The following is a 27304-nucleotide window of genomic DNA, read 5'->3' on the forward strand; positions in this document are numbered from 1 at the left end:
TGGGGCTAGAATCCAGCTCTCCTTCTTCAAGGCTTCTGTACTCTGCTTTACAAAACCCCAAGGTGTCTTCAGTCATCCCAAGGACTCTCAAAAAGTTCCCTAATGAAAATTAATTTGAATTTGTGTTTATTTTAAAAATAAAACCCCCAAACCTCACAAGAAATAATCAAACATTATCAGATTTTTGTTTAATGGGAGGAGGGACTGTTGATTAAGTAGAACATTTCCTTTTTGACACTAAAGCTTCTATCATCTGAAATAAACAAGAGTCTTACTGTTTCAAAGTAATGATATTGAATGAGTTTTTTTCTTTGTTTTCCCAGAGGGGATTTACTTCTAAACAGTCACAAAGCCATCTAGCCAGTCTAGTGTGAGGTATGACCAGAGAATTGGGCCATCTTTTTAAATAAGCTGAAGATAAAATTCCTAAATATAGAATACTGATGTCTGCTACTAACTCCTAGGATAAATATCTTTGCATTTATAGAACAAGTTTATTAAGGCTGTCAGTGAGTGTCAAGTCACCTAACATATGTTGTTGAAGGCTTTTACTGCAAGTAGAGTCTCACTTGCTTAGGGCCTAGAGATATTAGGTTAGACTTAAGATAAACCATGTTTCCAATAAACATCTTTAAGAAATCCAACTATAGGTTTTGCTTTTGGGACACCATTCTGTAGTTTTGGGTGCATTATTGCTTAAATATATTAATCCAGGTAGCCCAATAAGTGTTAAGTAATAGCATCAAATTGCCATGTTATTAGATTAAGAAATAGTGACCATGATTTGGACACTACGATTGGTTAAAAAACAAAAGTGTCCTTGAAAACGAAGAAAGGCAGCCAACTTACAGAGAGACACCTGGAATGGCTGGAGGCAGGGGAAAGAAGGTAACAACCTACTAAAATACAGTAAGAGATGAAGGAAGGCCAGTGGGTTGTTCGGCCATGTATTGATCTACTCTGGAAGCTTGCCATTAGGAAATTGGGAAGCAGGGAAAGCAAAGAGGAATGGGATATCCTCTTTTACATATAGTCCTTAATATGCACTTGGGAGAAGAAGATGGAGAGATATTACAGGTACTAAGAATACTTTCACCTTACATTTCATGAATGGTTCAATCACATGCAAAACTAAGTTCTAGGCTTTTCTAATTTCTTTCAGTCTACCAGCATTTACATATCTAGTTTTTGTTATATTATTTTTCATTTGTCAAGATACTGCTCTCTGACTTGAATCACATTGCTAAGGGCTATTACAAATAGAAAGAACTTTTGTTTCTCCTAATGGTGCCTAGTATAGTATTCTGAATATAAACCCTTGTGTGACGCTTAACCTCAGAACAGTTGGCTGGCTCTTGTCTGGGGCAGTTTTCATGTAAATTACAATGCCCACCCTGGAGGTCTGATCCCATTTGCCTTCCTTCTTCTTTATGAATTACCTCCTGAATATTCAGTGATTTCTTAGGTAGCTAAGCAATTACTCATCTACTCCAAGAGATCACTTTCTGTACACTCTTTGTTTCTCTCATGGGGGCATGATCTCAGATTAACCTCTGAAATCCAGGTAATAACATCTGTCATATCCTTTACTTGTGTTTGTCTTTTGAAGATGCTGAAAGACTTCTCAGCCAGCCCACCACTAAACAGGCTGGTAAAGAAATGACATCCTGATTTGCTTTAGGGTGGCTCCAGTATAGCCATACTGTCTGTCATCTAGTACCCAACCCATCATATAATTTGAATGTCATGGAGGACACAGACCTAAGTGAAGTATAGAGTCACTACTATGTAGTGGGGAAGACTGTTTGACTCTCTGCTTACAACCATGTCTCTGAAAACAGTCTCTAGAAGAACTTTAGAATCCTAAGTATAGAAAATGTTTTAGATAAACTCTAGCATTGAAGACTCTGATCAGACTTAGTGCTTCAGGGTAAGTTGTGGCAGTAGGTGTGGAGAAGAGGAAGAAAAATTTGAGTAATTTACTTCTGTATCCCTGTCCCTCCAAATTTATAATTTATATTAACCATGGCTCCTGACCATCTTCTTTTTCAGACTTTGGATAGGATGAAAGGGAATACTATGGAATAAGGTAAAAGATATGAGGGTATCAAGAAGTCTTATAACTTTTGGTTGAATCTATTCTGATTGGAAAATTCTGTCAGATGCAAAGCCAACCAGAGCAGTGATTAAGAGTACCTGGTGTCAACCTCCCTGGGTTCCAGTTCCATCTCTACCAATTATTAGTTGCGTGAACTCTAAGTCTCAATTTCCTCATCTGTAAAATGGAAATAATATCTCCACCTACCTACAGGGATAATATGAGGATTAACTCATGAGATATATAAGCATACACATATAGACACATACATTGCTTAAAATAATATCTGAAACATAGTAAGCACTCAGTACATATATATTTGTTATTAAAAATGCCCAGTTAGCATATGTGGTTCAAGGTTTTAATGCCTTTAATTATTTTCAGTGATGCTGAAAAATCTAGTTAATCCTCAAATAGTTCTTGAGCTTATCAATCAACATGTGTTACCCAGTGTTATATCACAGGAAAAACAAACAAACAAACCAGAGAGGTCTTCTAACATGCTAAACTTATATTAGTGAGACCTGAGTATAGCCCAATTCTCAGACTTTGCTCTCATGATATGACCTTAGATTTAACTGATACCTTGGGGAAGCCACAAGGACACTGTTCTTTAGCAATAGTTCTCAAATAATTCATTTTCATGAACACAGAAACTCACCACTCATGAGCAAATAGCTATGGTCATCAGTTACTGAGTACCTGCTGAGTGCCAAGCACTGTACCAAGTGCTTTCCACATATAATCTTATTTGATCCTCACAACAACCATGAAAGGAAGGTAGCGGAACAATCTTTTAAGCTGAGAAACATGAGCCCCAAAGAAATTGTCACTGCCCCCGTTGTCACACAACAAGGAAATCAGGGAGCTAAAATTAGAAATCATGTCTATTTCATTTCCAAGCTTGTATTTACTCAACTGTATGGCAAACAAAATATTCCAAGAAGAAAGAATTGCTAACCCAAACTGTCTTTTGGATTGGTAAGTCAGCTCAATGTTCTACAAGGAACATTGAGAGTAAGGGCTGGAATAAAAAGGGACCAACAAAGTGGAGAGGAACTGGGCAGCACAACTATCTGCTGAGTGAGGGTGAGGCAGGGAGCAAGCATGTAGCTATAACACTTTTGCTTCACTTGTCCTAGGTCCAGCTGTAGGCAACAGTGCTCAATTGACCACAATTTCTAGACATATTTTGAAATGTGAGCACCCTCCCCTTTGAGTTACAGTCTCATACTTTTGAAGGGCCCCTAATGTTGTTCATCTTGCTTATACTGTTTTATTTAGGAAACTGACTTACTTTCATTTCTTAAAACTACCATCTTCAAAGTGACAGCCAGGGTTTCTGAAATGAAATCTACCTGAAGGATTGACCTGCTTCAGGAATCTATCCTTAAGAAATGCTACCTTCACATCATCCATGATGAAGTGATTTTAGCCTGGAATATCTCAAGGTGAAATTATACCTTATATAATATTTGAGGTAGAACATTGAAACATATTGGTTTGGGCCCCACTAAATTAGCGCATGCTATAATTTAGGCAGAGGATATGCTGAGACTTATCTGTAAATTTTCTATGGAATAAAGAGAAACACAGTTAAAACTGAAGGGGAAATGTGTAATCTTTTAAGGGGACAGGCTTTTAGCTATATAACGAATAGACAAATTAGAAAATACTTTTATCTATTTGTTAAGTAGTCTTCTATAAGGATATTTACTTGTCAACACACAGGATTAATTTGGAATATTTGTATATTATTGAAAACAATGTTAAGACATATCTAGATCTGACTTTTCACTATTCAGTATGGCTTCACCCTCATATAGCCTGAACTGGTGAGATTTTACTGTCTTCATTTCCTCTCTGTTTTATAATGAGTCGTTTCTAATACTGACTCTCTCTTTAGTCTAGTTAAGCTCATTTGCTCTGGTACTGTCCTTAGGCAGGCAGAACAGTTGCTCAGTGCCCTTTTTTATGATAACTCTTTATACTTGAGAAGGTGATTAAACTGCTTCTTGGCTCTGTTTCACCAGGCTAAACAACCCCAACTCACTTAGCTTTTCCTCACAGGACCCATTTTCTAACACTTTAATCATATTTTTGCTGCTTTTCTTTGGATCTTCTCTAATTGCTTTGCAACTGTTTTAAGATTTAACCTGATAAGCAGACCAAATCCAAGTTTTGGCATTGGCTAAATATTTATTTAAAGAGCAACTTACAAATTAAAAGAGATGGTGCAGTGTAGGGGCAAGAGAACTGTGTGAGGAATCAGAAGACTTGAGTTTTATCCTTGCTCTGCCACTTACTAGGATTGAGCAGAGGGTTACATTTAAACAAGTCATATAAATGTCTACAAGTTTCAATTTATCATCTGTAAATTTGGGATAAACCTATCTGCTCTGCCTGCCTCCTGCAGTGAGTGTCAAATCAGATTATCTATGGGAAAACACTTTGTGTTGGCATCAAAGCTCTATATAAACACTATGTGTCAGGCACCTTTCTAAATGGTTTGCATATATTAACTCATCATAGTACAGTTATCACTCTCATTTTTCTATGAAAAAATGGAGGCACAGAGAATTAAATAACTTGCCTTGGGTCACAAAGATAATAAGTGACAGAATCCATGCAGACTGGCTCCAGAGTCTATGCTCTGAAACACTGTTATGCTGCTTCTCTGAATAGACATTAAGGTGCAACAAAGCTATAAGGTATATATTACTGTGGTGGAGGATCTCTTCAGTAACAAATAGATAACTCCCAGAGAGGCAACCTTTTCAAAAATTAATGTTAGATTGGTCATTGAATTGAGTAAGGTAGCGGTCCACCAGTGAGGAGAGCTTCATAAGCACAGCACAGTAATAGGAATGCTATATTGGGTCAGGCCAGTGGTTCATTCACCCTTGTACACCTAAACCTTCTTATGGAAAGTGCTCTTATTCTTAAATTCAGGATATACAGTCTCTAAATATTCTCTATGTGCCCTACCAACCCTTCATGGTTTCATCTCTCTCCAGTGCTGTCCTTTTCTATGTTAATTCTTATATCTATAAATTTAGAGTGCTTCTCTTGTAGATTAACTGTTAAATAGAGATGTGAAAGACTGATTGATATCTAATTGAATTTTTTCCTTAATGTAATCTCAAGGGTTGAAACAGTTTTTAAAAAAGAGCTTTGGGGAAAAAATATTGAAAGAATTTTGATTTACCTTATGTGTTTGAATATTCACAGAGAAAACCAGAACTTATATCATGACATGAGGAGGTTATGCTATATAACACTATGTTGAAGACCTGCTTATATTTTAAAATTGCACCACATCGAAGCATTTTTATTAACACTCATTGGATATAGAGTACAATATAAACTTAATTTATGCCAAAATCTGATCTGTAGGAAACAGTGTTACAGTGGTGTAACAGGTTCTTCTACCTCAGATAGTGGTATGAAATATCATTTTGTGGGAGACTGTAGAAATTTCCTCCACAAAAATGATCTCCAACAGAGCTGAATACACTCTTGGAGGATGGGAGCATCTCTAGGGAGAACTTAATACTGATTGAGTTATAAATGCTATCATTCCAATCAGGAGTTATATAGTGAACTATGATAAATTTATCAAAAGACTGGTTAGGAACCAGTGAGAAAGGTGATTGATATCTCTGTATTTTAGTATTCGATGTCTTTAAAAAATGTTTTCTATAAAGAAATATCATGTTGAAGTTGTTGCTTAATTTAAATAATTTGTTTAATGAAAATTTATTTTCATTAAATAAATTATGGCAAATTCACTATATCATTGAAACAAGCTTAAGCAGAAAGTCACACCTTTGAGATAATGTGTACCTTAATAATAATCACATCATGTAACAGTAGGTACTTTTGTGCCTCTGGATGGAAATACAGCAAAATTGCAGTGGAACTTCTGAAATGTACTTGTTCAGTATCCATCTATCCATTCATTCATCCAACATCATGTGCCAGTTACTCTGTTGGACACTGGAGATATAATAGTGAACAAGATAAATCTAGTCCTTCCCTCATAGAATTTATGACCTAGTAAGAACACCTTAAATGGCAGAAAAAACAATCATGAGTTGATTGTTTTATGACAATTTTTTGAAAGAGGGAAAAAAATAAATGAAAGTAACTCTCTATCCTTACCTAGATGTTGCTAAAACTTTTCTTTGAACAATGTTTCCTGAAAAATTGTGTAGAAAGTGTTTTAAAGGATACTATGAATATGTATATAGAAGAAAGGAAGGTGGAGAAGTATGACACGAAAAGAGAATAGAGTTTTTGAATGATGCTAGTTTAGTTTTCCTGAAAGTATCTAGTAATAATGATTTTTTTTCTGTAGCATTTATACTTTTTAAAGCAATTATACCAACCATGTGATGTAGAGAAAATTTTATTTTCTCCATTATATAGATGAGAAAACTGAGGCATAGATATTTAAGTGCCCAAGGTCCCACAATTATATAGAATTCAGAGCTCTACCCACTGCTTTTCTATTACATAATGCTGAAAAATCCCAGACTGCAGTAAAAAGTTCTATAAAATCCAAAAGACTTTAACAGAATATAAGATATCTAAGAAGCCAAAGTCACTAGTACAAAAGAAGAAAAACAAAGTATGACAAGGAGGATGTTCTTCTGCTTTGGGCTATTAAGTAGGTCACCCACTAAAAGGCTATTTGGTATAAAATTTTAGAGGGCATGTAGTACATACACCAACATCACTGACCTGATTCTTCACTTTCAAGATCTAAGAAAATCAAAGGAAGTTTTTTTTTTTTTTTTTTTTTGTGGTGGGGGGTTGTAGTGGGGGGGAAGGGGCAGGTAGATCATTTGTGTAGCTCAGGAGAATGTTAGTTGAGAAACTTGATTTAACCAGGCTAGTGCTCTAGATTTTCTGTGAAGTATGATTCACTAGAGGGTAATGCTGATCTTAACAAGGGGACACTTTGTATTTCTATGATATAGAGTCAGCAATTTCCCTCCTTCCCTTTCTCTGTTTGTCCTTTTCTCCGTTCCTTCCTTCTCTTCCCTTCTCTTTCCTTTTGTCACCTATTTTTTTTTTTTTTTTGCATTTCTTTTCTTATGGGGGCATATCTGACAAATTATTAATATTTAATTTGCTATAAAACAGCTCTCCCAGGCAATAGCTGCTCACTATAATTTCAATCTCTGAAGCTGTTTTGGCCTCTAGGTACACTGGGATTGAATTAGAATGGAAATGTTTCCCTTACAGTTTTGTTTATGGCAGTGTGGGCACTTTGTTATTAACTGGCAAATTGAAACTTCTAAGGAAAGTAATAAACTTTCTTCACATTTCAGCTTGACTCTACCCGAGCACATCTGGTTTAGGTGAAACATTTCTTCTAATATTTTTTAGTCTTAAATTTAAATATCCAAGCTTATAATGAATATATTTTGGCCCATTGAATTCTATTTTTAAAAGCGTAAACATTTTTCTCATATGCCACTTCTTATTTAAAAATGGTCTCGCTCTGTTGCCCAGGCTGGAGTGCAGTGGTGCAATCATAGCTCACTGCAACCTCTGCCTCCCGGGTTCAAGCGATTCTCATGCCTCAGTCCCCTGAGTAGCTGGGATCACAGGTGCCTGCCACCACGCCCAGCTAATTTTTGTATTTTTAATTTTTAATAGAGATGGGGTTTCACCATGTTGGCCTTTAAAATAACCTAATTTTTTTGAGTCTTGCTCTGTCTCAAAAAAAATTAGGTTATTTTAAAGTAACATAAGATCTTATTTCTCCTTTGAGAAATTAAGGGACAGTGATAACTTGTTGTTGCCCACATTGTCAGCATGTAATGGGTCTTAAATGAATTTTTGTGGAGTGAATGAATTAAAAAGTTATAAAATGGAAAAAAATAGTCTTAAATTGTTCTCTCTCTCTCTCTCTCTCTGTTTCTGGATCCAGAGGGATAATCTGAAAAAATATAGACAAATTCAAAACTTGGTGAGTACTGTCCTGACAGTCTGTCTATCCATAGTCATGAAGAATGGGTGGTGATCTTTAGAAGGGTCTGGAAATAGTACATATTCCAGCAATGAGGCTCCTGAAACAAAAACCCTATCCTTCTGCACTGCTTAGTCCCTTGTCTGTTCCCTGTTGGGAAGAAGGTATGGGAAAGGAAGGGGATTACTTTGAAAGTCAGTCGTCTATGAAACAGAGGTGTGGAGGGGTATGTTTATCTGATAGGTAGCATTAAATTGCAAATACTTCCAGATTAATCATGGAATGCAATTTTCAAACAGCTTAGATTTTCTTCTCTTTTCTGTCTTTCTTTCTTTCTTTTCTTCCCTGCAGCCACCGGGGAGGAAAAAAAGATTAAAGAGACTATCAAAAACTGTTGGCACGTTTAGTCTGTTGGCTACTTAATTTATTAGCAGATATGGGAGCTGCCTCAGGTTGATAATTTAACATGTTGGCTGGAGGTGAAATAAATCTCAAACGTACCTGTTCCAAAATTGTGTTAATCCTTTCGACTTCGCAGTCAATCAGGTATCGCTTTTCCTGCCTCCTGTCCATTTCTTCAATGATGCGCCTGAATTCTTGGACGTCTTTTATGTTTCCTACAGACCTTGCTGTCACTTGCCAGTTGTTTTGCACGGCTGCTTCCATAATCGCTTGGAGGATGGAAAATCCTGAAGGAAGGAAAAACAGCTTCAATGATTTAAAAATCTTTCTGTAGGTATTAAAGGTCTACTGAATTTCTATTCACAGTCCATCAGGTGCCTTTGAACCTTATCCATTATGGAAAGCAGGCTTACTCATAACCTCAGCCTTAACCCTCCATACAATTCGCACTTTCATTCTGTTGTAAAGGAAAGAAGATTCTACAACTTTTGGGCACCAGGCATCAAGTGGCTACATGAGAGCTCACAGCTAATTATATTATCTAATTGTTTTTACTGACATGCATTATCAAAATATCTATGGAATAAAATCAAGACTTCTTACAACTGCCTGCAATTCCTTACTGCAGTTGGAGCTCATTTATTTCATCTTCTATATAAGCATTCTGGCAAATTAGAAATAATTTCAGTAGAGATAGAGCCTCATTATAATATGGCTTCTCCTTACATAGAAGGACTATCCAACAACGTAAATTATGTCTCCCAAGTAAAATAATTTAATGAAAACCTAAAAAAGACAGTCTATAAGAAAGATATCATACTCGTGAGCTCTTGATCACAACATTATGGAAAAAGTTCAGTCATATTAAGTTTTCCTGAATTCTTTCCCTTTCTCAATTAAATTTACCAGGAATTCATAGTTCCTTTTTAGCTAATTTACATTAGATAACTGTTAGCTACTACCCTGGATCTATGCTGAATGAGAAAAAGATAAAAGATCTGATGCTTGAGTTTTGGGTAGCCTTTTTGGAGTTAGGGTTTAAGAAGTTGGGAAGAACAAAATATCTAAAGTATGATCCATAAGAATAGCACAAGAGTTTTCTACATGCTGGTCTTTTAGAGTATTCATGTCTCTAATATTATATTGTGTCTGTAGTTTTGCTTCTGGTTTGAATCCATATCTGAGTATACTTCAACTATAGATATAATTTTATTGGGATATTGCCAAAAGCAGCTCATTTCATCCCATAAACCTAAATAGTTTTTCATTTATATTCAAGAATTGACTAATGGGAGTGGGTGATGGGGATGATTTGCAAAGCCAAAATGATCCATGCCATAGCAATTTGATGACTGGAGGAGAAGAGAATGGGAGAGGATTGCAATGTCCTTTGAGCATATTCCAGGTTCTGTGCTGTTTCGGGCTCACCCTTTAGTGTAAGAAGGCTACAGTTCGGAATTTCTTCATTGTACCATAGAAAATGGTATTGACATTGAAGAGCACGCTTCAGGGAGATGGCAGCAGTGACTCAGCCGGTCATTATGAGTCCTTTGTGTGCTGGGTGTATGCAGGAAGAAGATCACAAATGAGACCCAAGCACTTGGTAATTTCCAAATGAGCAATTACAGCACAGGAGCTCAAAATTACAGATCAGAGTAAATTACCATTGCTTTAAATGTTAATTCTTTCTCTTTTTAAACCACCACGCATATTTATTTCTCAGATTTACATTTTCATGTGGGTTGTTGATGTGCTTTCTGCTTCAGTGGGAGTTGAGGGGACATGGTAGGCCAAGGCATGGATTGAGAAATAAACATAGGAAGAAAGAGATTAAGACAATTGAAAATCTTTCTTAAGCAGTGTACGATAAAGCCTCATTATTTTGAATCTCACTAATTAAGAATTTATGAAACTTCATCAAAGACTGAGTTGAATTTTATTTTTGTACTATTTATGAAGAAACATTGTCTACATAATAATGTTAATGAAAGTGGACAGTCTTTAATATATTTAAAGTAAACTTTTTAAAAGGCCCTTTAGCAGAATACAGCTGTTCATGTGTGAATCAAAACAAGCCTTCTCGTAATCTCTACTCATTGGTCTTATTCCACCATTTAGGATGACACAGAGCAAATTTAACCCCTTTTGCACGTGTCAGTCCTTCACATTTTTGAAGGCAGTTAGCATGTTTCCCCTTAACATTCTTTTCCTCAGGCTAAAGATGTCCCAGTCCTTCCACTGTTACTTTTATGGCATGATGACAAGTTCCCTCGCTGTTCACGCTATCCTATGGATATCTGTCAATATTTTATTGGTCCTAATAATTCCAGTGTGATCTGATCAGTGTGGATGACAATGAGATTATTGCTTGCTTTGATGTGCATTGTTATTTTAGCAGCCTTTGCCAATATTTTTAAATACCCAAATTATATTGTTAATTAGTATCAAGCTTGGATTCAACTAAAACATGTCAGTTCTCTCCATAAAAATCTTTCGTCTGGAAAGACACACCATCCATGTGTCAAGATTTATTCCATTCCAACCTGCTTTTATCTCCCTTTGTTTAATCCCTCACCCTATTCCAGTCCCCACTTCTCCCCTATTTTCAAATTCATTCAAATCTGGAAAATGGCCTCACTCACTTACTCAGTACTCCAGGCAGCCACACTTGTCTGTCCACTTAACAGGCACATCTGACTACACCTGCAGACGTTTCTGGATTATCTTCTTTGCCCATGAAAATTCCTTTACTGACTTCTCATTAATTTCTCCAGAAATGAGTAGATTTAAATTCACGGTAAATTAATTATAAGCAATGGAGAAAATGGGTTTAAAGAATTATATCACAGACATTTAAAATTTTAAAATAAAACTGGATGAAGAAATTATAGTAAATACACATAGAATACTATGTTATTGTTTGAAAGACAGCTGAATCTGTATACACTAACAAGAAAAGATTTGGGCAGTATATATAATATATTGTGTAATAGGTAGTAATAGAAAAAACAAGCTGTAAAATAGCATTTATGTTATAATTCTATTTTGTGAAGAAACTATATGTTTCCATAAGTATGGAAAAAATCTGAAGGAATTGGCAGAGTTATCTCTGAGATGTAGGATTACCAAGACGTTTTATTTCCACTGTCATTTATTTATGTAAAATTTGGCCCTTTTACAAGAAGCAGTATTATTTTCTGTAAGTACAATAACAATAAAGATTAAAAAGAAGTACAACTCGTGCTGTCCTCTCAGAACATACGCTTCTGGAAGACATAGATGATAGATGAGAGCTCCTTTGTAGGCTTCACACTGCCACAAATGAGAGGCATTTTACTAAACAGTGACTTACAGATCTTTTTATACTTTTGTTCTTTGAACCATGTGAATGTATTACCTATTCAAAAATTAAGTAGAAAAAGCACACTGCTTTTTAATGAGAGCATGTCTGGAGCCTCCTGGGCTCTGAGCCTTGCTCACATTTTTTGAGCAAGTCAGAACTGTGGCTGAATATTGCAGTGTCTTTTACCATGCAGACCTTCTCTGTGTTTACTTAAGCATGTGACTGTGTACTATAGAACCCTGGGGGGAATGGTCACCTCAGCTCAGTACCTGTCACTGAGCAGCCCAAGAAAAACTTTTATTTGTTTTCATACCTAATTTATTGTAGTTTGACTGTTTCCTGATGAAGCTGACCAAACAGAGTAAATATGCACTTGAGGGAGAAGAAAAGAAAAATTTGACTCAGGATGCAGAGAAAAAACAGGCATTGGTGCTTGTAGGAGGGGAGGTACATAACAAACCCTTGACTTTGTAAAAATAAGCCTGCTGTTTTAGCAGCTTCAGAATTGTCATCCACTCTCTGTGAGTTTTAACGTGCTCAATTTTGCAACAGTAAAAACTACTTTTATTTGAACAGCAAAATCTCTCATTCTGATTCCAGACTGCTGTTGCTATCCACTGTCCTCTTCTTCCTCATTTTAAAGAATGGTAGTTACCATATAGGTAAGTGGGTGAATGCTAGATTGTTATCTGCATTATACCAATATAACATAGTTTGTGGCAAGGAGTGAGAAGGAAATTATGGATGAAGAACTGGGCTGCAGCTATGACCAATTTAATCCTACTGGAGTGGTGATTGGGCTACTCTTGGCAAATAAGATGTGACAATGTTGGTAAAGGGTAGTGTGGTGGATGCTGTGCTGTACCACCCAGATCCTCCTTCAGCACCATAGAACTTACTCCTTCAGTTGTTGGAAAAGTTGCAGCTTAAGGTTATGACCCCTTCCTGGGGTATCCTGCATCCAGTGACTGATTGCCACAGGATAGAAAGGCACAACCCTCATACCCCCAGCGAGGTAACTCTAAAGGTAAGTCATCCTAACTTCAGAGCTCCCTGAAGGGAGCTGAGGCTTTGTTATGACTGCACCATAGCTCATTTTCTCTTTGTGCCCAAACCTGCGTCCTTCTCTTCTTCCCACAATTGTTGATAATGAGAGTACCAGCCAATAGACTTCTTGCATGTGAATCTCTATTTCAGTTTGTTTCTGGGGGGTTCATCTGTGACTATAACATTGATCTCATGACAGGGATAGCATCAGATACAAAAAGATCTCAAATATATAATTGTCAAAATCATTTTCACAGGGGAAAGAAGGCCAGGATTTTGTTCAATGTATAAACAAGTGAAAAACCACTCCATGCCGAACACATTTAGTATTTGATCTGAAGACACAGAAGAACAATAAATAGGATATTGACATATGGAAGTTCATAATAAAGATACCCAAGGAAATATAGTTGAGGATAATTTTGTTTCTGTTGTGCATCTTCCAGCAGGGACTATCACCACCTGCTGTCAGCTGTGAATCTGTACCAGAGCTCTCAGACCCACATCATTTGTACTTCTGACGGGGTCTTTTAACAGTCCCCAAAATGATGGGAGTTGCTGATATTGATGAACTGGCTTCTCATGAGTGTTGACATTTATAGCAATTTGTGCCTGGCTGTGATTCTCAGAGGGTTTGCCACAAAGCCCCAAGCAGGTTTACTGACCCTCTTGAAATGTTCTAGAGAGGCAAGTTGGTCTTTCCCAGAGGGTAATTCAATACTTTTCCAGGGGCCTGTGCTAGAAATTACCTTGTCAATATTTTCAGGTTGATAAAGAGAGGCTTAAAGTGGCCCATGAAAACTCCTGTAGCTTACAATTATTAGACATAGAACCACAGTCTTATAGGCTAGTACTCTTACAGATGACTCAGAGAAGTAGGATACAATTTTTAAAGCTCTGTAACTCTTTTCAAATGAAATTTTTATGGAGCTCAATATCTAAGACAGGTAAAAGTGGAGCTTCTCAGTTTGAGGGGCGGTGCTTAGGCAGGGGAAGTAACTTGCCAAATATCCCACAGTTAGTTTAGAATCAGAAGCGAGACTGGAATCTAAGCAAGCAGAGCTGGAGCTAACGTGAGGCAGGTGAAGCACCTAGGGTAAAAATTCAAGAAGGCACTTTCTGAGGGTTGCACAAGTGCAGCCTCACTTACCTTGCCCTAGTATTGACCCTGTAAGCAAGTCTCTTGGCTTCCAATTTAGTGGTCTTTCAAGTGCATCATGTCCAACTTACTTTATAGCTCTCATTTTAAGATGACCCTTAGCAACATTTTGGTGTGGACAGAACTTAATTCCTCATGTCCTTTTCTCTCCTCTTTTTGATGTCATACAACATCCTGATGTTTGCTTCCCTGTCTCCCCAGTACCTTGAGTATGCCTATCACTACCAATCCCAGTCTTTTTCTTCCTCTTTCCCCATATTAAACTTTCCTATCCTATGCTCAATTCCCTCAGCACCCTTACCTTTTCCAGGTGCCAACATTAAAATAGCTAATGGCATAATGTGTTATCCTTTCAGCGAACACATGTACATTTTAGCAGTGACCTTAACATGAATGAGTTTAGAAGGAAAACAGAAGAGAATGTGAACATTGTTTTTGAGTCTGCCCATCTTATGGGGTCATTCAGATGATGAATTTGAAAGTCAGTGATGTGCTTGATGATCTTATGGAGTTTAACAAATGAACAGCTGGTAGATATGGGGTATCTCAGGGGCCAGTGGAGTGGGAAGACAATAGTGAGACAGGTCCCCAGAAGGTTAGTGTCCATTCCTGTCTATGTTACTCAACTGAAATCAGCTGAAAAAAGCATTTCTTTCTTTTTCTGTGTCTTCACCTACCTCTGTGGCTTTCAATGCTGGTCGCACATTACAGTCACCCTAGGAAGTATGAAAAACGGATGACCAAGTCTTACTCTGGAGCAATAAAATCATGATCTCTCAAAGTGATTCCTGGGCTTTGTTTTGTTTTATTTTAATCTCCCTGGGGGATTCTCATGTACAGCCAGAGTGGAGAATCACTGACCTATTCTAAGGGCTACCCAATACAAATGTGGCATATTAAAGCAGGCCTTTTCTTTTTTTTTTTTTCCTGAGGTGTTCTTCATGACCAGCAGAAAGGTTCTGGGTGAGAAAGGCATATTTCAAGAAGGACTATATACCACCTAGACATCAGCAAATAAAGACACAGAGGCAAGAAGGGAGGGCTCAGGCCAGGGTTACAAATGGCTTCTTCCTGTGGTAGATGAAGAATCTGGAAACCTTGAGTACAGTATGTGGGAAGCAGACCCAGATGTACTCAAAGCACTTTACAAATGTCTTCCTCTTCTGAGTAGCATCTGCATATTTCTCTCTAAGTATAAAATTAATGTGTTCAGTTTGGACATTTGGAAAAACATAGAAAGTACTAAAATTAAAAGAAAAAGCATAGGTGACTTTATCCCTCTTTCCATTCTATTTTATATAAATAGACTTCACACTTTTTATTTTAGCAAAATGATAATAATGCAGTCGTGGATCACTTAACGATGGCGATACGTTCTGAGAAATGCGTTGTTAGGTGATTTTGTCACCTAACATCATAGGTGGCAAACATCATAGAGTGTATTCCACAAACCTACATGGTATAGGTGTGTAGCCTCCTACACACCTAGGCTATATGGCATAGCCTATTGCTCCTAGGATACAAACCCATACAGTATGTTACTGTACTGAATACTGTAGGTGATATGGTTTGGCTGTATCCCCACCCAAACCTCAATTTGAATTATATCTCCCAGAATTCCCCTGTGTTGTTGGAGGGGCCCAGAGGGAGGTAATTGAATCATGAAGGTTGGGCTTTCATGTGCTATTCTTGTGATACTGAATAAGTTTCACAAGATCTGATGGATTTATCAGGGTTTTTTGCTTTTGCTTCCTCCTCATTTTTCCTTGCCGCTGCCATGTAAGAAGTGCCTTTTGCCTCCTGCCATGATTCTGAGGCCTCCCCGGCCATGTGGAACTGTATGACCATATTAAACGTCTTTTTGTTCCCAGTTTCGGGTATGTCTTTATTAGCAGCGTGAAAACGAACTAAATACAGTAAATTGGTGCCAGTAGAGTGGGGCGTTGCTGAAAAGATACCCAAAAATGTGGAAGCGACTTTGAAACTGGGTAACAGGCAGAGGCTGGAACAGTTTGGAGGGCTCAGAAGAAGACAGGAAAATGTGGGAAAGTTTGGATCCTCCTAGAGACTTGTGGAATTGCTTTGACAAAAATGCTGATAGTGAGATGGACAATAAGGTCCAGGCTGAGGTGGTCTCACATGGAGATGAGGAACTTGTTGGGAACTGGAGCAAAGGTGACTCTTGTTATGTTTTAGCAAAGAGACTGGTGGCATTTCGCCCTTGCCCTAGAGATCTGTGGAACTTTGAACTTGAGAGAGATGATTTAGGGTATCTGGCAGAAGAAATTTCTAAGCAGCAAAGCATTTAAAACTTGGGTGCTGTTAAAAGCATTCCATCTTTAAAGGGAAACAGAGCATTAAAGTTCATAAAATTTGCAGCCTGATGATGCAGTAGACAAGAAAAAAACATTTTTTTGAGGAGAAATTCAACCGGGCTGCAGAAATTTGCATAAGTAGCAAGGAGTCTAATGTTAATCCCCAAGACCATGGGGAAAATGTCTCCAGGCCATGTCAGAGACCTTCATGGCAGACCCTCCCATCACAGACCCAGAGACCCAGGAAGAAAAAAGTGGTTTTGTGGGCCAGGCCCAGGGTCCCTGTGCTATGTGCAGCCCAGGGACTTGGTACCCTGTGTCCTAGCTGCTCCAGTCATGGCTGAAAGGGGCCAACGTGGAGCTCAGGCTGTGGCTTCAGAGGGTGGAAGCCCCAAACCTTGGCAGTTTCCATGTGGTGTTGAGCCTGTGGCTGCATAGAAGTCAAGAATTGAGGTTTCGAAACCTTTGCCTAGATTTCAGATGTATGGAAATGCCTGGATGCCCGGGCAAAAGTTTGCTGCAGGGGCAGGGCCCTCATGGAGAACCTCTGCTAGGGCAATGCAGAAGGGAAATGTGGAGTCAGAGCCGCCACACAGCGTCCCTACTGGGGCACTGCCTAATGGAGCTGTGAGAAGAGAAGCACCATCCTCCAGACCCCAGAATGGTAGATCCACTGACAGCTTGCACTGTGCAGCTGGAAAAGCCACAGACACTAAATACTAGCCCATGAAAGCAGCTGGGAGGGAGGTTGTACCCTGCAAAGCCACAGGGGTGGAGCTGCCCAAGACCATGGGAACCCACCTCTTGCATCAGTGTGACCTTGAGTCAAAGGAGATCATTTTTGAGCTTTAAAATTTGACTGCCCTGCTGGATTTTCGACTTGCATGGGCCCGGTAGCCCCTTTGTTTTGGCCAATCTCTCCCATTTAGGATGGCTGTATTTACAAAATACCTGTACCTTCATTGTATCTAGGAAGTAACTAGCTTGCTTTTGATTTTACAGGTTCATAGGTGGAAGGGACTTGCCTGTCTCAGATGAGACTTTGGACTGTGGACTTTTGGATTAATGCTGAAATGAGTTAAGACTTTGGGGGACTATTGGGAAGGCATGATTGGTTTTGAAATGTGAGGACATGAGATTTGGAGAGGCCAGGGCAGAATGATATGGTTTGGCTGTGTCCCCACCCAAATCTCAACTTAAATTGTATCTCCTAGAATTTCCCTGTGTTGTGGGAGGGGCCCAGGGGGAGTTAATTGGATCATGGGGTCTGGTCTTTCTTATCCTATTCTCATGATAGTGAATAAGTCTCAAGAGATCTGATGGGTTTATCAGAGGTTTCTGCTTTTGCTTCCTCCTCATTTTTTCTTGCTGCCACCATGTAAGAAGTGCCTTTTTCCTCCTGCCATAATTCTGAGGCCTCCCCAGCCATGTGGAACTGTAAGTCCAATTAAATTTCTTTTTGTTCCCAGTTTCAGGTATGTCTTTATCAGCAGCATGAAAATGAACTAATACAGTAGGCAACTGTAGCACAATGTTAAATATTTGTGTATCTAAACATATCTAAGCACAGAAATGACAAGTAAAAGTATAGTATTATAATTTTATGGGACCACTGTCATATATGGGGTCTGTCATTGACTAAAATGCCATTGTGTGGTGCATGACTGTATATGTGTCCTGCCTTTTAAAAATCTAGCATTATATTATGAACATTTCTTGTTATTAAACATTTTCAAACATGAGTTTTAATGATGACATAGTATTCCAACCTTTAGATATATTGTAACTTATTTAACTATTCTATAACATGAACATTTCTTTTTTTTTTATTTTTATTATTTATTTTATTTTTATTATACTTTAAGTTCTAGGGTACATGTGCATAACGTTTATATCATGTATAACTCCCCAATGCAATCCCTCCCTCCTCCCCCCTCCCCATGATAGGCCCCAGTGTGTGATGTTCCCCTTCCCGAGTCCAAGTGATCTCATTGTTCAGTTCCCACCTATGAGTGAGAACATGCGGTGTTTGGTTTTCTCTTCTTGTGATAGTTTGCTAAGAATGATGGTTTCCAGCTGCATCCATGTCCCTACAAAGGACACAAACTCATCCTTTTTTATGGCTGCATAGTATTCCATGGTGTATATGTGCCACATTTTCTTAATCCAGTCTGTCACTGATGGACATTTGGGTTGATTCCAAGTCTTTGCTATTGTGAATAGTGCCGCAATAACATACGTGTGCATGTGTCTTTGTAGTAGAGTATTTATAATCCTTTGGGTATATACCCAGTATGGGATGGCTGGGTCATATGGTACATCTAGTTCTAGATCCTTGAGGAATCGCCATACTGTTTTCCATAATGGTTGAACTAGTTTACAATCCCACCAACAGTGTAAAAGTGTTCCTATTTCTCCACATCCTCTCCAACATCTATTGTTTCCTGACTTCTTAATGATTGCCATTCTAACTGGTGTGAGATGGTATCTCATTGTGGTTTTGATTTGCATTTGTCTGATGGCGAGTGATGACGAGCATTTTTTCATGTGTCTGTTGGCTGTATGGATGTCTTCTTTTGAGAAATGTCTGTTCATATCCTTTCCCCACTTTTGATGGGTGTTGTTTTTTTTTCTTGTATATTTGTTTGAGTTCTTTGTAGATTCTGGATATTAGCCCTTTGTCAGATGAGTAGGTTGCAAAAATTTTCTCCCATTCTGTAGGTTGCCTGTTCACTCTGATGGTAGTTTCTTTAGCTGTGCAAAAGCTCTTTAGTTTAATGAGATCCCATTTGTCAATTTTGCTTTTGCTGCTGTTGCTTTTGGTGTTTTAGACATGAAGTCCTTGCCCATCCTATGTCCTGAATGGTACTACCTAGATTTTCTTCTAGGTTTTTTATGGTATTAGGTCTAACATTTAAGTCTCTAATCCATCTTGAATTAATTTTCGTATAAGGGGTAAGGAAAGGATCCAGTTTCAGCTTTCTTTTTTTTTTTTTTTTTTTTTTTTTTTTTTTTTTTTTTTTGAGACGGAGTCTTGCTCTGCCACCCAGGCTGGAGTGCAGTGGCCCGATCTCAGCTCACTGCAACCCGCCTCCCGGGTTTACACCATTCCCTGCCTCAGCCTCCCGAGTAGCTGGGACTACAGCGCCCGCCTCGTCGCCCGGCTAGTTTTTTGTATTTTTAAGTAGAGACGGGTTTCACCGTATTAGCCAGGATGGTCTCGATCTCCTGACCTTGTGATCCGCCCGTCTCGGCCTCCCAAAGTGCTGGATTACAGGCTTGAGCCACGCGCCCGGCCCAGTTTCAGCTTTCTACTTATGGCTAGCCAACTTTCCCAGCCCCATTTATTAAATAGGGAATCCTTTCCCCATTTCTTGTTTCTCTCAGGTTTGTCAAAGATCAGATGGCTGTAGATGTGTGGTTTATTTCTGAGGACTCTGTTCTGTTCCATTGGTCTATTTCTCTGTTGTGGTACCAGTACCATGCTGTTTTGGTTACCGTAGTCTTGTAGTATAGTTTGAAGTCAGGTAGCGTGACACCTCCAGCTTTGTCCTTTTGACCTAGGATTGTCTTGGCAATGCGGGCTCTTTTTTGGTTCCATATGAACTTTAAAGCCGTTTTTTTCCAATTCTGTGAAGAAAGTCATGGTAGCTTGATGGGGATGGCATTGAATCTATAAATAACCTTGGGCAGTATGGCCATTTTCATGATATTGATTCTTCCTATCCATGAGCATGGTATGTTCTTCCATTTGTTTGTGTCCTCTTTGATTTCACTGAGCAGTGGTTTGTAGTTCTCCTTGAAGAGGTCCTTGACATCCCTTGTAAGCTGGATTCCTAGGTATTTTATTCTCTTTGAAGCAATTGTGAATGGAATTTCATTCCTGATTTGGCTCTCTGCTTGTCTGTTACTGGTGTATAAGAATGCTTGTGATTTTTGCACATTCATTTTGTATCCTGAGACTTTGCTGAAGTTGCTTATCAGCTTAAGGAGATTTTGGGCTGAGACGATGGGGTGTTCTAAATATACAATCATGTCATCTGCAAACAGGGACAATTTGACTTCTTCTTTTCCTAACTGGATACCCTTGATTTCTTTCTCTTGCCTGATTGCCCTAGCCAGAACTTCCAACACTATGTTGAATAGGAGTGGTGAGAGAGGGCATCCCTGTCTTGTGCCAGTTTTCAAAGGGAATTTTTCCAGTGTTTGCCCATTCAGTATGATATTAGCTGTGGGTTTGTCGTAAATAGCTCTTATTATTTCGAGGTACGTTCCATCAATACCGAATTTATTGAGCGTTTTTAGCATAAAGGGCTGTTGAATTTTGTCAAAAGCCTTTTCTGCATCTATTGAGATAATCATGTGGTTCTTGTCTTTGGTTCTGTTTATATGCTGGATTACGTTTATTGATTTGCGAATGTTGAACCAGCCTTGCATCCCAGGGATGAAGCCCACTTGATCATGGTGGATAAGCTTTTTGATGTGCTGCTGAATCCGGTTTGCCAGTATTTTATTGAGAATTTTTGCATCGATGTTCATCAGGATATTGGTCTAAAATTCTCTTTTTTGTTGTGTCTCTGCCAGGCTTTGGTATCAGGATGATGTTGGCCTCATAAAATGAGTTAGGGAGGATTCCCTCTTTTTCTATTGATTGGAATAGTTTCAGAAGGAATGGTACCAGCTCCTCCTTGTACCTCTGGTAGAATTCAGCTGTGAATCCATCTGGTCCTGGACTTTTTTTGGTGGGTAGGCTATTAATTGTTGCCTCAATTTCAGAGCCTGTTATTGGTCTATTCAGGGATTCATTCTTCCTGGTTCAGTCTTGGAGAGTGTAAGTGTCCAGGAAATTATCCATTGCTTCTAGATTTTCTAGTTGATTTGCATAGAGGCATTTATAGTATTCTCTGATGGTTGTTTGTATTTCTGTGGGGTCGGTGGTGATATCCCCTTTATCATTTTTTATTGCGTCTATTTGATTCCTCTCTCTTTTCTTCTTTATTAGTCTTGCTAGCGGTCTGTCAATTTTGTTGATCTTTTCAAAAAACCACTCCCGGATTCATTGATTTTTTGGAGGTTTTTTGTGACTCTATCTCCTTCAGTTCTGCTCTGATCTTAGTTATTTCTTGCCTCTGCTAGCTTTTGAATGTGTTTGCTCTTGCCTCCCTAGTTCTTTTAATTGTGATGTTAAGTGTCAATTTTAGATCTTTCCTGCTTTCTCTTGTGGGCATTTAGTGCTATAAATTTCCCTCTACACACTGCTTTAAATGTGTCCCAGAGATTCTGGTATGTTGTATCTTTGTTCTCATTGATTTCAAAGAACATCTTTATTTCTGCTTTCATTTCGTTATGTACCCAGTAGTCATTCAGGAGCAGGTTGTTCAGTTTCCATGTAGTAGTTGAGCGGTTTTGATTGAGTTTCTTAGTCCTGAGTTCTAGTTTGATTGCACTGTGGTCTGAGAGACAGTTTGTTATAATTTCTGTTCTTGTACATTTGCTGAGGAGTGCTTTACTTCCAATTATGTGGTCAATTTTGGAATAAGTGCGATGTGGTGCTGAGAAGAATGTATATTCTGTTGATTTGGGGTGGAGAGTTCTATAGATGTCTATTAGGTCCCCTTGGCGCAGAGATGAGTTCAATTCCTGGATATCCTTGTTAACTTTCTGTCTCGTTGATCTGTCTAATGTTGACAGTGGAGTGTTGAAGTCTCCCATTATTATTGTATGGGAGTCTAAGTCTCTTTGTAGGTCTCTAAGGACTTGCTTTATGAATCTGGGTGCTCCTGTATTGGGTGCATATATATTTAGGAGAGTTAGCTCTTCCTGTTGAATTGATCCCTTTACCATTATGTAATGGCCTTCTTTGTCTCTTTTGATCTTTGATGGTTTAAAGTCTGTTTTATCAGAGACTAGGATTGCAACCCCTGCTTTTTTTTGTTCTCCATTTGCTGGTAGATCTTCCTCCATCCCTTTATTTTGAGACTATGTATGTCTCTGCATGTGAGATGGGTCTCCTGAATACAGCAGACTGATGGGTCTTGACTCTTGATCCAGTTTGCCAGTCTGTGTCTTTTAATTGGAGCATTTAGTCCATTTACATTTAAGGTTAATTTGTTATGTGTGAACTTGATCCTGTCATTATGATATAACTGGTTATTTTGCTCATTAGTTGATGCAGTTCTTCCTAGCCTCGATGGTCTTTACTTTTGGCATGTTTTTGCAATGGCTGGTACCGGTTGTTCCTTTCCATGTTTAGGGCTTCCTTCAGGGTCTCTTGTAAGGCAGGCCTGGTGGTGACAAAATCTCTAAGCATTTGCTTATCTGTAAAGGATTTTATTTCTCTCTTCACTGATGAACTTAGTTTGGCTGGATATGAAATTCTGGGTTGAAAATTCTTTTCTTTAAGAACGTTGAATATTGGCCCCCACTCTCTTCTGGCTTGTAGAGTTTCTGCCGAGAGATCTGCTGTTAGTCTGATGGGCTTCCCTTTGTGGGTAACCCGACCTTTCTCTCTGGCTGCCCTTAAGATTTTTTCCTTCATTTCAACTTTGGTGAATCTGGCAATTATGTGTCTTGGAGTTGCTCTTCTGGAGGAGTATCTTTGTGGCGTTCTCTGTATTTCCTGAATTTGAATGTTGGCCTGCCCTACTAGGTTGGGGAAGTTCTCCTGGATGATATCCTGAAGAGTGTTTTCCAACTTGGTTCCATTTTCCCCCTCACTTTCAGGCACCCCAATCAGACGTAGATTTGGTCTTTTTACATAATCCCATACTTCTTGCAGGCTTGTTCATTTCTTTTTCTTCTTTTTTTTTCTTTTGGTTTCTCTTCTCGCTTCATTTCATTCATTTGATCCTCAATCGCTGATACTCTTTCTTCCAGTTGATCGAGTCGGTTACTGAAGCTTGTGCATTTGTCACGTATTTCTCGTGTCATGGTTTTCATCTCTGTCATTTCGTTTATGATCTTCTCTGCATTAATTAGTCTAGCTGTCAATTCTTCCACTCTTTTTTCAAGATTTTTAGTTTCTTTGCGCTGGGTACGTAATTCCTCCTTTAGCTCTGAGAAGTTTGATGGACTGAAGCCTTCTTCTCTCATCTCGTCAAAGTCATTCTCTGACCAGCTTTGATCCGTTGCTGGCGATGGCCTGCGCTCCTTTGCAGGGGGAGATGCGCTCTTATTTTTTGAATTTCCAGCTTTTCTGCCCTGCTTCTTCCCCATCTTTGTGGTTTTATCTGTCTCTGGTCTTTGATGACGGTGACGTACTGATGGGGTTTTGTGTAAGTGTCCTTCCTGTTTGATAGTTTTCCGTGTGACAGTCAGAAGGACTGTCTGTTGGTCTGTTGGAGATTGCTTGAGGTCCACTCCAGACCCTGTTTGCCTGGGTATCAGCAGCAAAGGTTGCCGAAGATAGAATATTGCTGAACAGCGAGTGTACCTGTCTGATTCTTCCTTTGGAAGTTTCCTCTCAGGGATGACTCCACCCTGTGAGGTGTGGGGTGTCAGACTGCCCCTAGTGGGGGATGTCTCCCAGCTAGGCTACTCAGGGGTCAGGGACCCACCTGAGCAGGCAGTCTGTCCCTTCTCGATCTCAACCTCCGCGTTGGGCGATCCACGGCTCTCCCCAAAGCTGTCAGACAGAGTCGTTCGCCTCTGCACCGGCCCCCGCTGCTTTCCCTATTGGACCTCAGCTGTGGCTGTCCCCAGAGGTGGAGTCTACAGAGACAGGCAGGTTTCCTTGAGCTGCTGTGAGCTCCACCCAGTTCGAGCTTCCCAGCGGCTTTGTTTACCTACTTAAGCCTCAGCAATGGCGGGCGCCCCTCCCCCAGCCTCGCTGCTACCTTGCGGATAGATCGCCGCAGACTGCTGTGTTAGCAGTGAGGGAGGCTCCGTGGGCGTGGGACCCTCCCGGCCAGGTGTGGGATATATTCTCCTGGTGTGCCTGTTTCCTTAACGGGCAGTATTGGGGTGGGAGTTACCCGATTTTCCAGGTGTTATGTGTCTCAGTTCCCCTGGCTAGGAAAACGGATTTCCTTCCCCCTTGCGCTTCCAGGTGAGGCGATGCCTCGCCCTGCTTAAGCTCATGCTGGTCAGGCTGCAGCAGCTGACCAGCACCGATTGTCTGGCACTCCCTAGAGAGATGACCCCAGTACCTCAGTTGAAAATGCAGAAATCACCGGTCTTCTGTGTCACTCGCGCTGGGAGTTGGAGACTGGAGCTGTTCCTATTCGGCCATCTTCAACAATATCCCAAACATGAACATTTCAATTTTTTCCAATCTCTCCTTATTATGAGTAATGCTGTGCTGACAACACTCATACAGCATCTCTAATTATTTTCATAGAATAAATGTCTCAAAGTAGGAATACTGGGCCAAACATTTACGGACATGTTTAAGGCTCTTGATACATACTGCCAAATTGCCCTCCAGAAAGGTTGTCCCACTTTAAGTTCCCATAAGCAGTTATGAGAGTACTTGTCTCTCTGCCCCCTTGCCAGCACTGAACAATATATTTGCCCATTTGGTAGGTGAATAAAGAGGGTTCTCTTTTTTGTTAGCATTTCTTATTAGTAAGCTAGTGGCATTTTTTTTTTTTGTCCAAGTTTATTCATTATTTCGAGTACTGCCTGTTTATTCCTTTGTTCAACTTTTTAGTGATGTTAATGTCTTTCTTATTGATTTATAAGAGCCTTTATACATTGACATTAAGTGTCTTGACATATGCCATATATTTAATCCAGTTTATTTTACTTTTAATGTTTATGATACATTTTCATGAATAAAAGTTTGACATTTTAATGGAATTAATATTCTTCATCCAAAAATCACATGAATGGTGAATAAAATTTGCTTTTTATTTTTAGAGATGGGGTCTTGCTATGTTGCCCAGGCTGGTCTGAAACTCTGGGGCTTAAGCAATCCACCTGCCTAGGCTTCCCAAAATGCTGGGATTACAGGTGTGAGCCACTGTGCCTGACCAAAATTTGCTCTTCTACTCTTATTCTAGTGCTTACCTGGGCTTTAAACCCAAACTTATGCCAACCACTCTTTCCATTTCTTGCAACGTCTTTGGTCTCCATGGAATTTCCAATAAATTTCCCTTGCATACTGTGGCCAAATAAAGCAATGGGGAAGCTAGATATGGAGTGTGAAGGTGGTTTCTGAGACAGAAGTAAAGAAAAAGTAGAGGCAGAGGAAAGAGAAAGATGATGAGCCCAATTTAGTTATTTCATGGTATGTTTTCCCACATCTCAGAAACCTGATATACAAAAATCTGAACTCAGAGCCAATACTTCAGGTTATGATTATTCATATCACACAGTATACTTTCATTTAAAAATAATTCCTGGAAAGACTCCTATAATACATTTGAATCCACATTTTGTTGTTTGTTTTTGTTTTAACTTGATTTAAACCCTTTTATTTTCCATCAAAATCAATATAGTGATTGTCTAAATTTGAGATGCTAATGCAGAAACTGTTCTGTGTGTGAAGAGTTTGATATGGGAAGATCAAGAACCCCTTTATATTTGCATATGGATGTCAGTCTGTGAATTTTATGGAACAAGGTAAAGACAAATATTCACCCACATTCAGTCCTTAATTTACCCTTAGCAAATTAATATTTCCCCGAGGCTTCCATTCCTCATAATTGTGTTTGTTTAAATTTTCCTTTAATTAAGAGCTGACCCTCTGCAAATCTTCCTCTCCTTGGAGCTGCATTATTAGGATGAGTACTTGGCTAATTTGTGGAATCATTGAATAGAAGGTGCCCCCAGTTTCCCAGTTCTTTATGCTTTTTCCTCTCTCCCAATACAAATTGTCTCTCAGTCCAAATGAAACTCTTACACTAGACTGTCCATGACTGTTAACAGCTTCAATTGTGAACTCCTTCATGAAGGATGTATGTTTTAAAATTAGAATCAGGACTTACAATATAGGGGCAAATTGTAGACAACAGTAAATGATTGATCAAGTATTGTTTGGCAACTTGAGGTACCAGGTACCCCAATATCTTACTTGAGGCATTCCAAGTACTCCAATAGCTCACTTCAGGAGGCAACTACTGACTACTTGTCAAGTGTAACTTTGGCTCTGAAGCTGGCAATGCATGTAATGCCTTTTCCATTTTCCTCTTTCATCTTGTTCCTTATTTGAACTTTATCTCCCTGTTGGTGAATTATGTAGTTCCATTCTCCTCTCTGTGAGCCAAGAAAACATGCCCAAATAGATATGTCAGTTTCATTGAGTGAAAGTAAACTTGCTTTGCTTTGCCAGCTGAAAAGATATTTAGAAGACCATCTGGAGTAGATTTACTTAACATCTGGGAAAAGCAGAATAGGCAAGCCTGTGATCCTCTCCCACACAAGATCTGATATAAAAAATAAAAAAATAAGAATAACAGAAAGCAACTGGGGTTTGGATTAAAGGGGATACTACAATGATTGTGCATAATTCCTTCATGTTTCTGTTTGGTATCTAAATAATCATTCTGGGATAGACTGCCTGCGATACAAACTCACAGAGGACAGGAGTCATCTCAAAGTTTCTCCATGGACTGTTGAGTTCTTAACAGATGCCATGTGATGATTAATCATGCCCATTAATAGGGTTTCTTGCATAACATTTCCTCACCTGGCATTTTAATCCCTTTGAAATCAGTAATTTCCAGCTCTGATCACGTGACTGAGTCTCCTAGAGAACAAGTAGTGAGTGATGTGGATGTTAGTAGGCACTTTATGGGTACCTGGGGCAGAGAGCTGACCATAGATTGCAACCAGAGAATGCACTTGCCAGCCCTATTTGGGTGGCAGTAGGGGGAAGGCCTTATGCATGATTAAAAGGGGGCTTCACTTATGGGTTGGAGGAAGGAGTGCTACCAGTCAGCAACGGTACATCTTCTTCCTAGGTCCCATTTATTCCACATGGAACCTAGTGACTACAAAGAAGATGACTACCTAC

At 39.2% G+C, this 27304-nt stretch overlaps 1 protein-coding gene across 1 annotated transcript in view; it reads right to left on the minus strand.

Moving 5' to 3' along the window:
* Positions 1–27304, minus strand: part of LOC117077858 (glutamate receptor 3-like) — a 334953-nt gene that overhangs the window by 172866 nt on the left and 134783 nt on the right. The window contains 1 exon segment of the mRNA XM_033201429.1: positions 8583–8770. Coding sequence (XP_033057320.1) covers positions 8583–8770 — 188 coding nt within the window.

Source organism: Trachypithecus francoisi, unplaced genomic scaffold (assembly GCF_009764315.1).
Source record: "Trachypithecus francoisi isolate TF-2019V2 unplaced genomic scaffold, Tfra_2.0 Lachesis_group6, whole genome shotgun sequence".
In the NCBI taxonomy this organism is placed as follows: Eukaryota; Metazoa; Chordata; class Mammalia; order Primates; family Cercopithecidae; genus Trachypithecus; species Trachypithecus francoisi.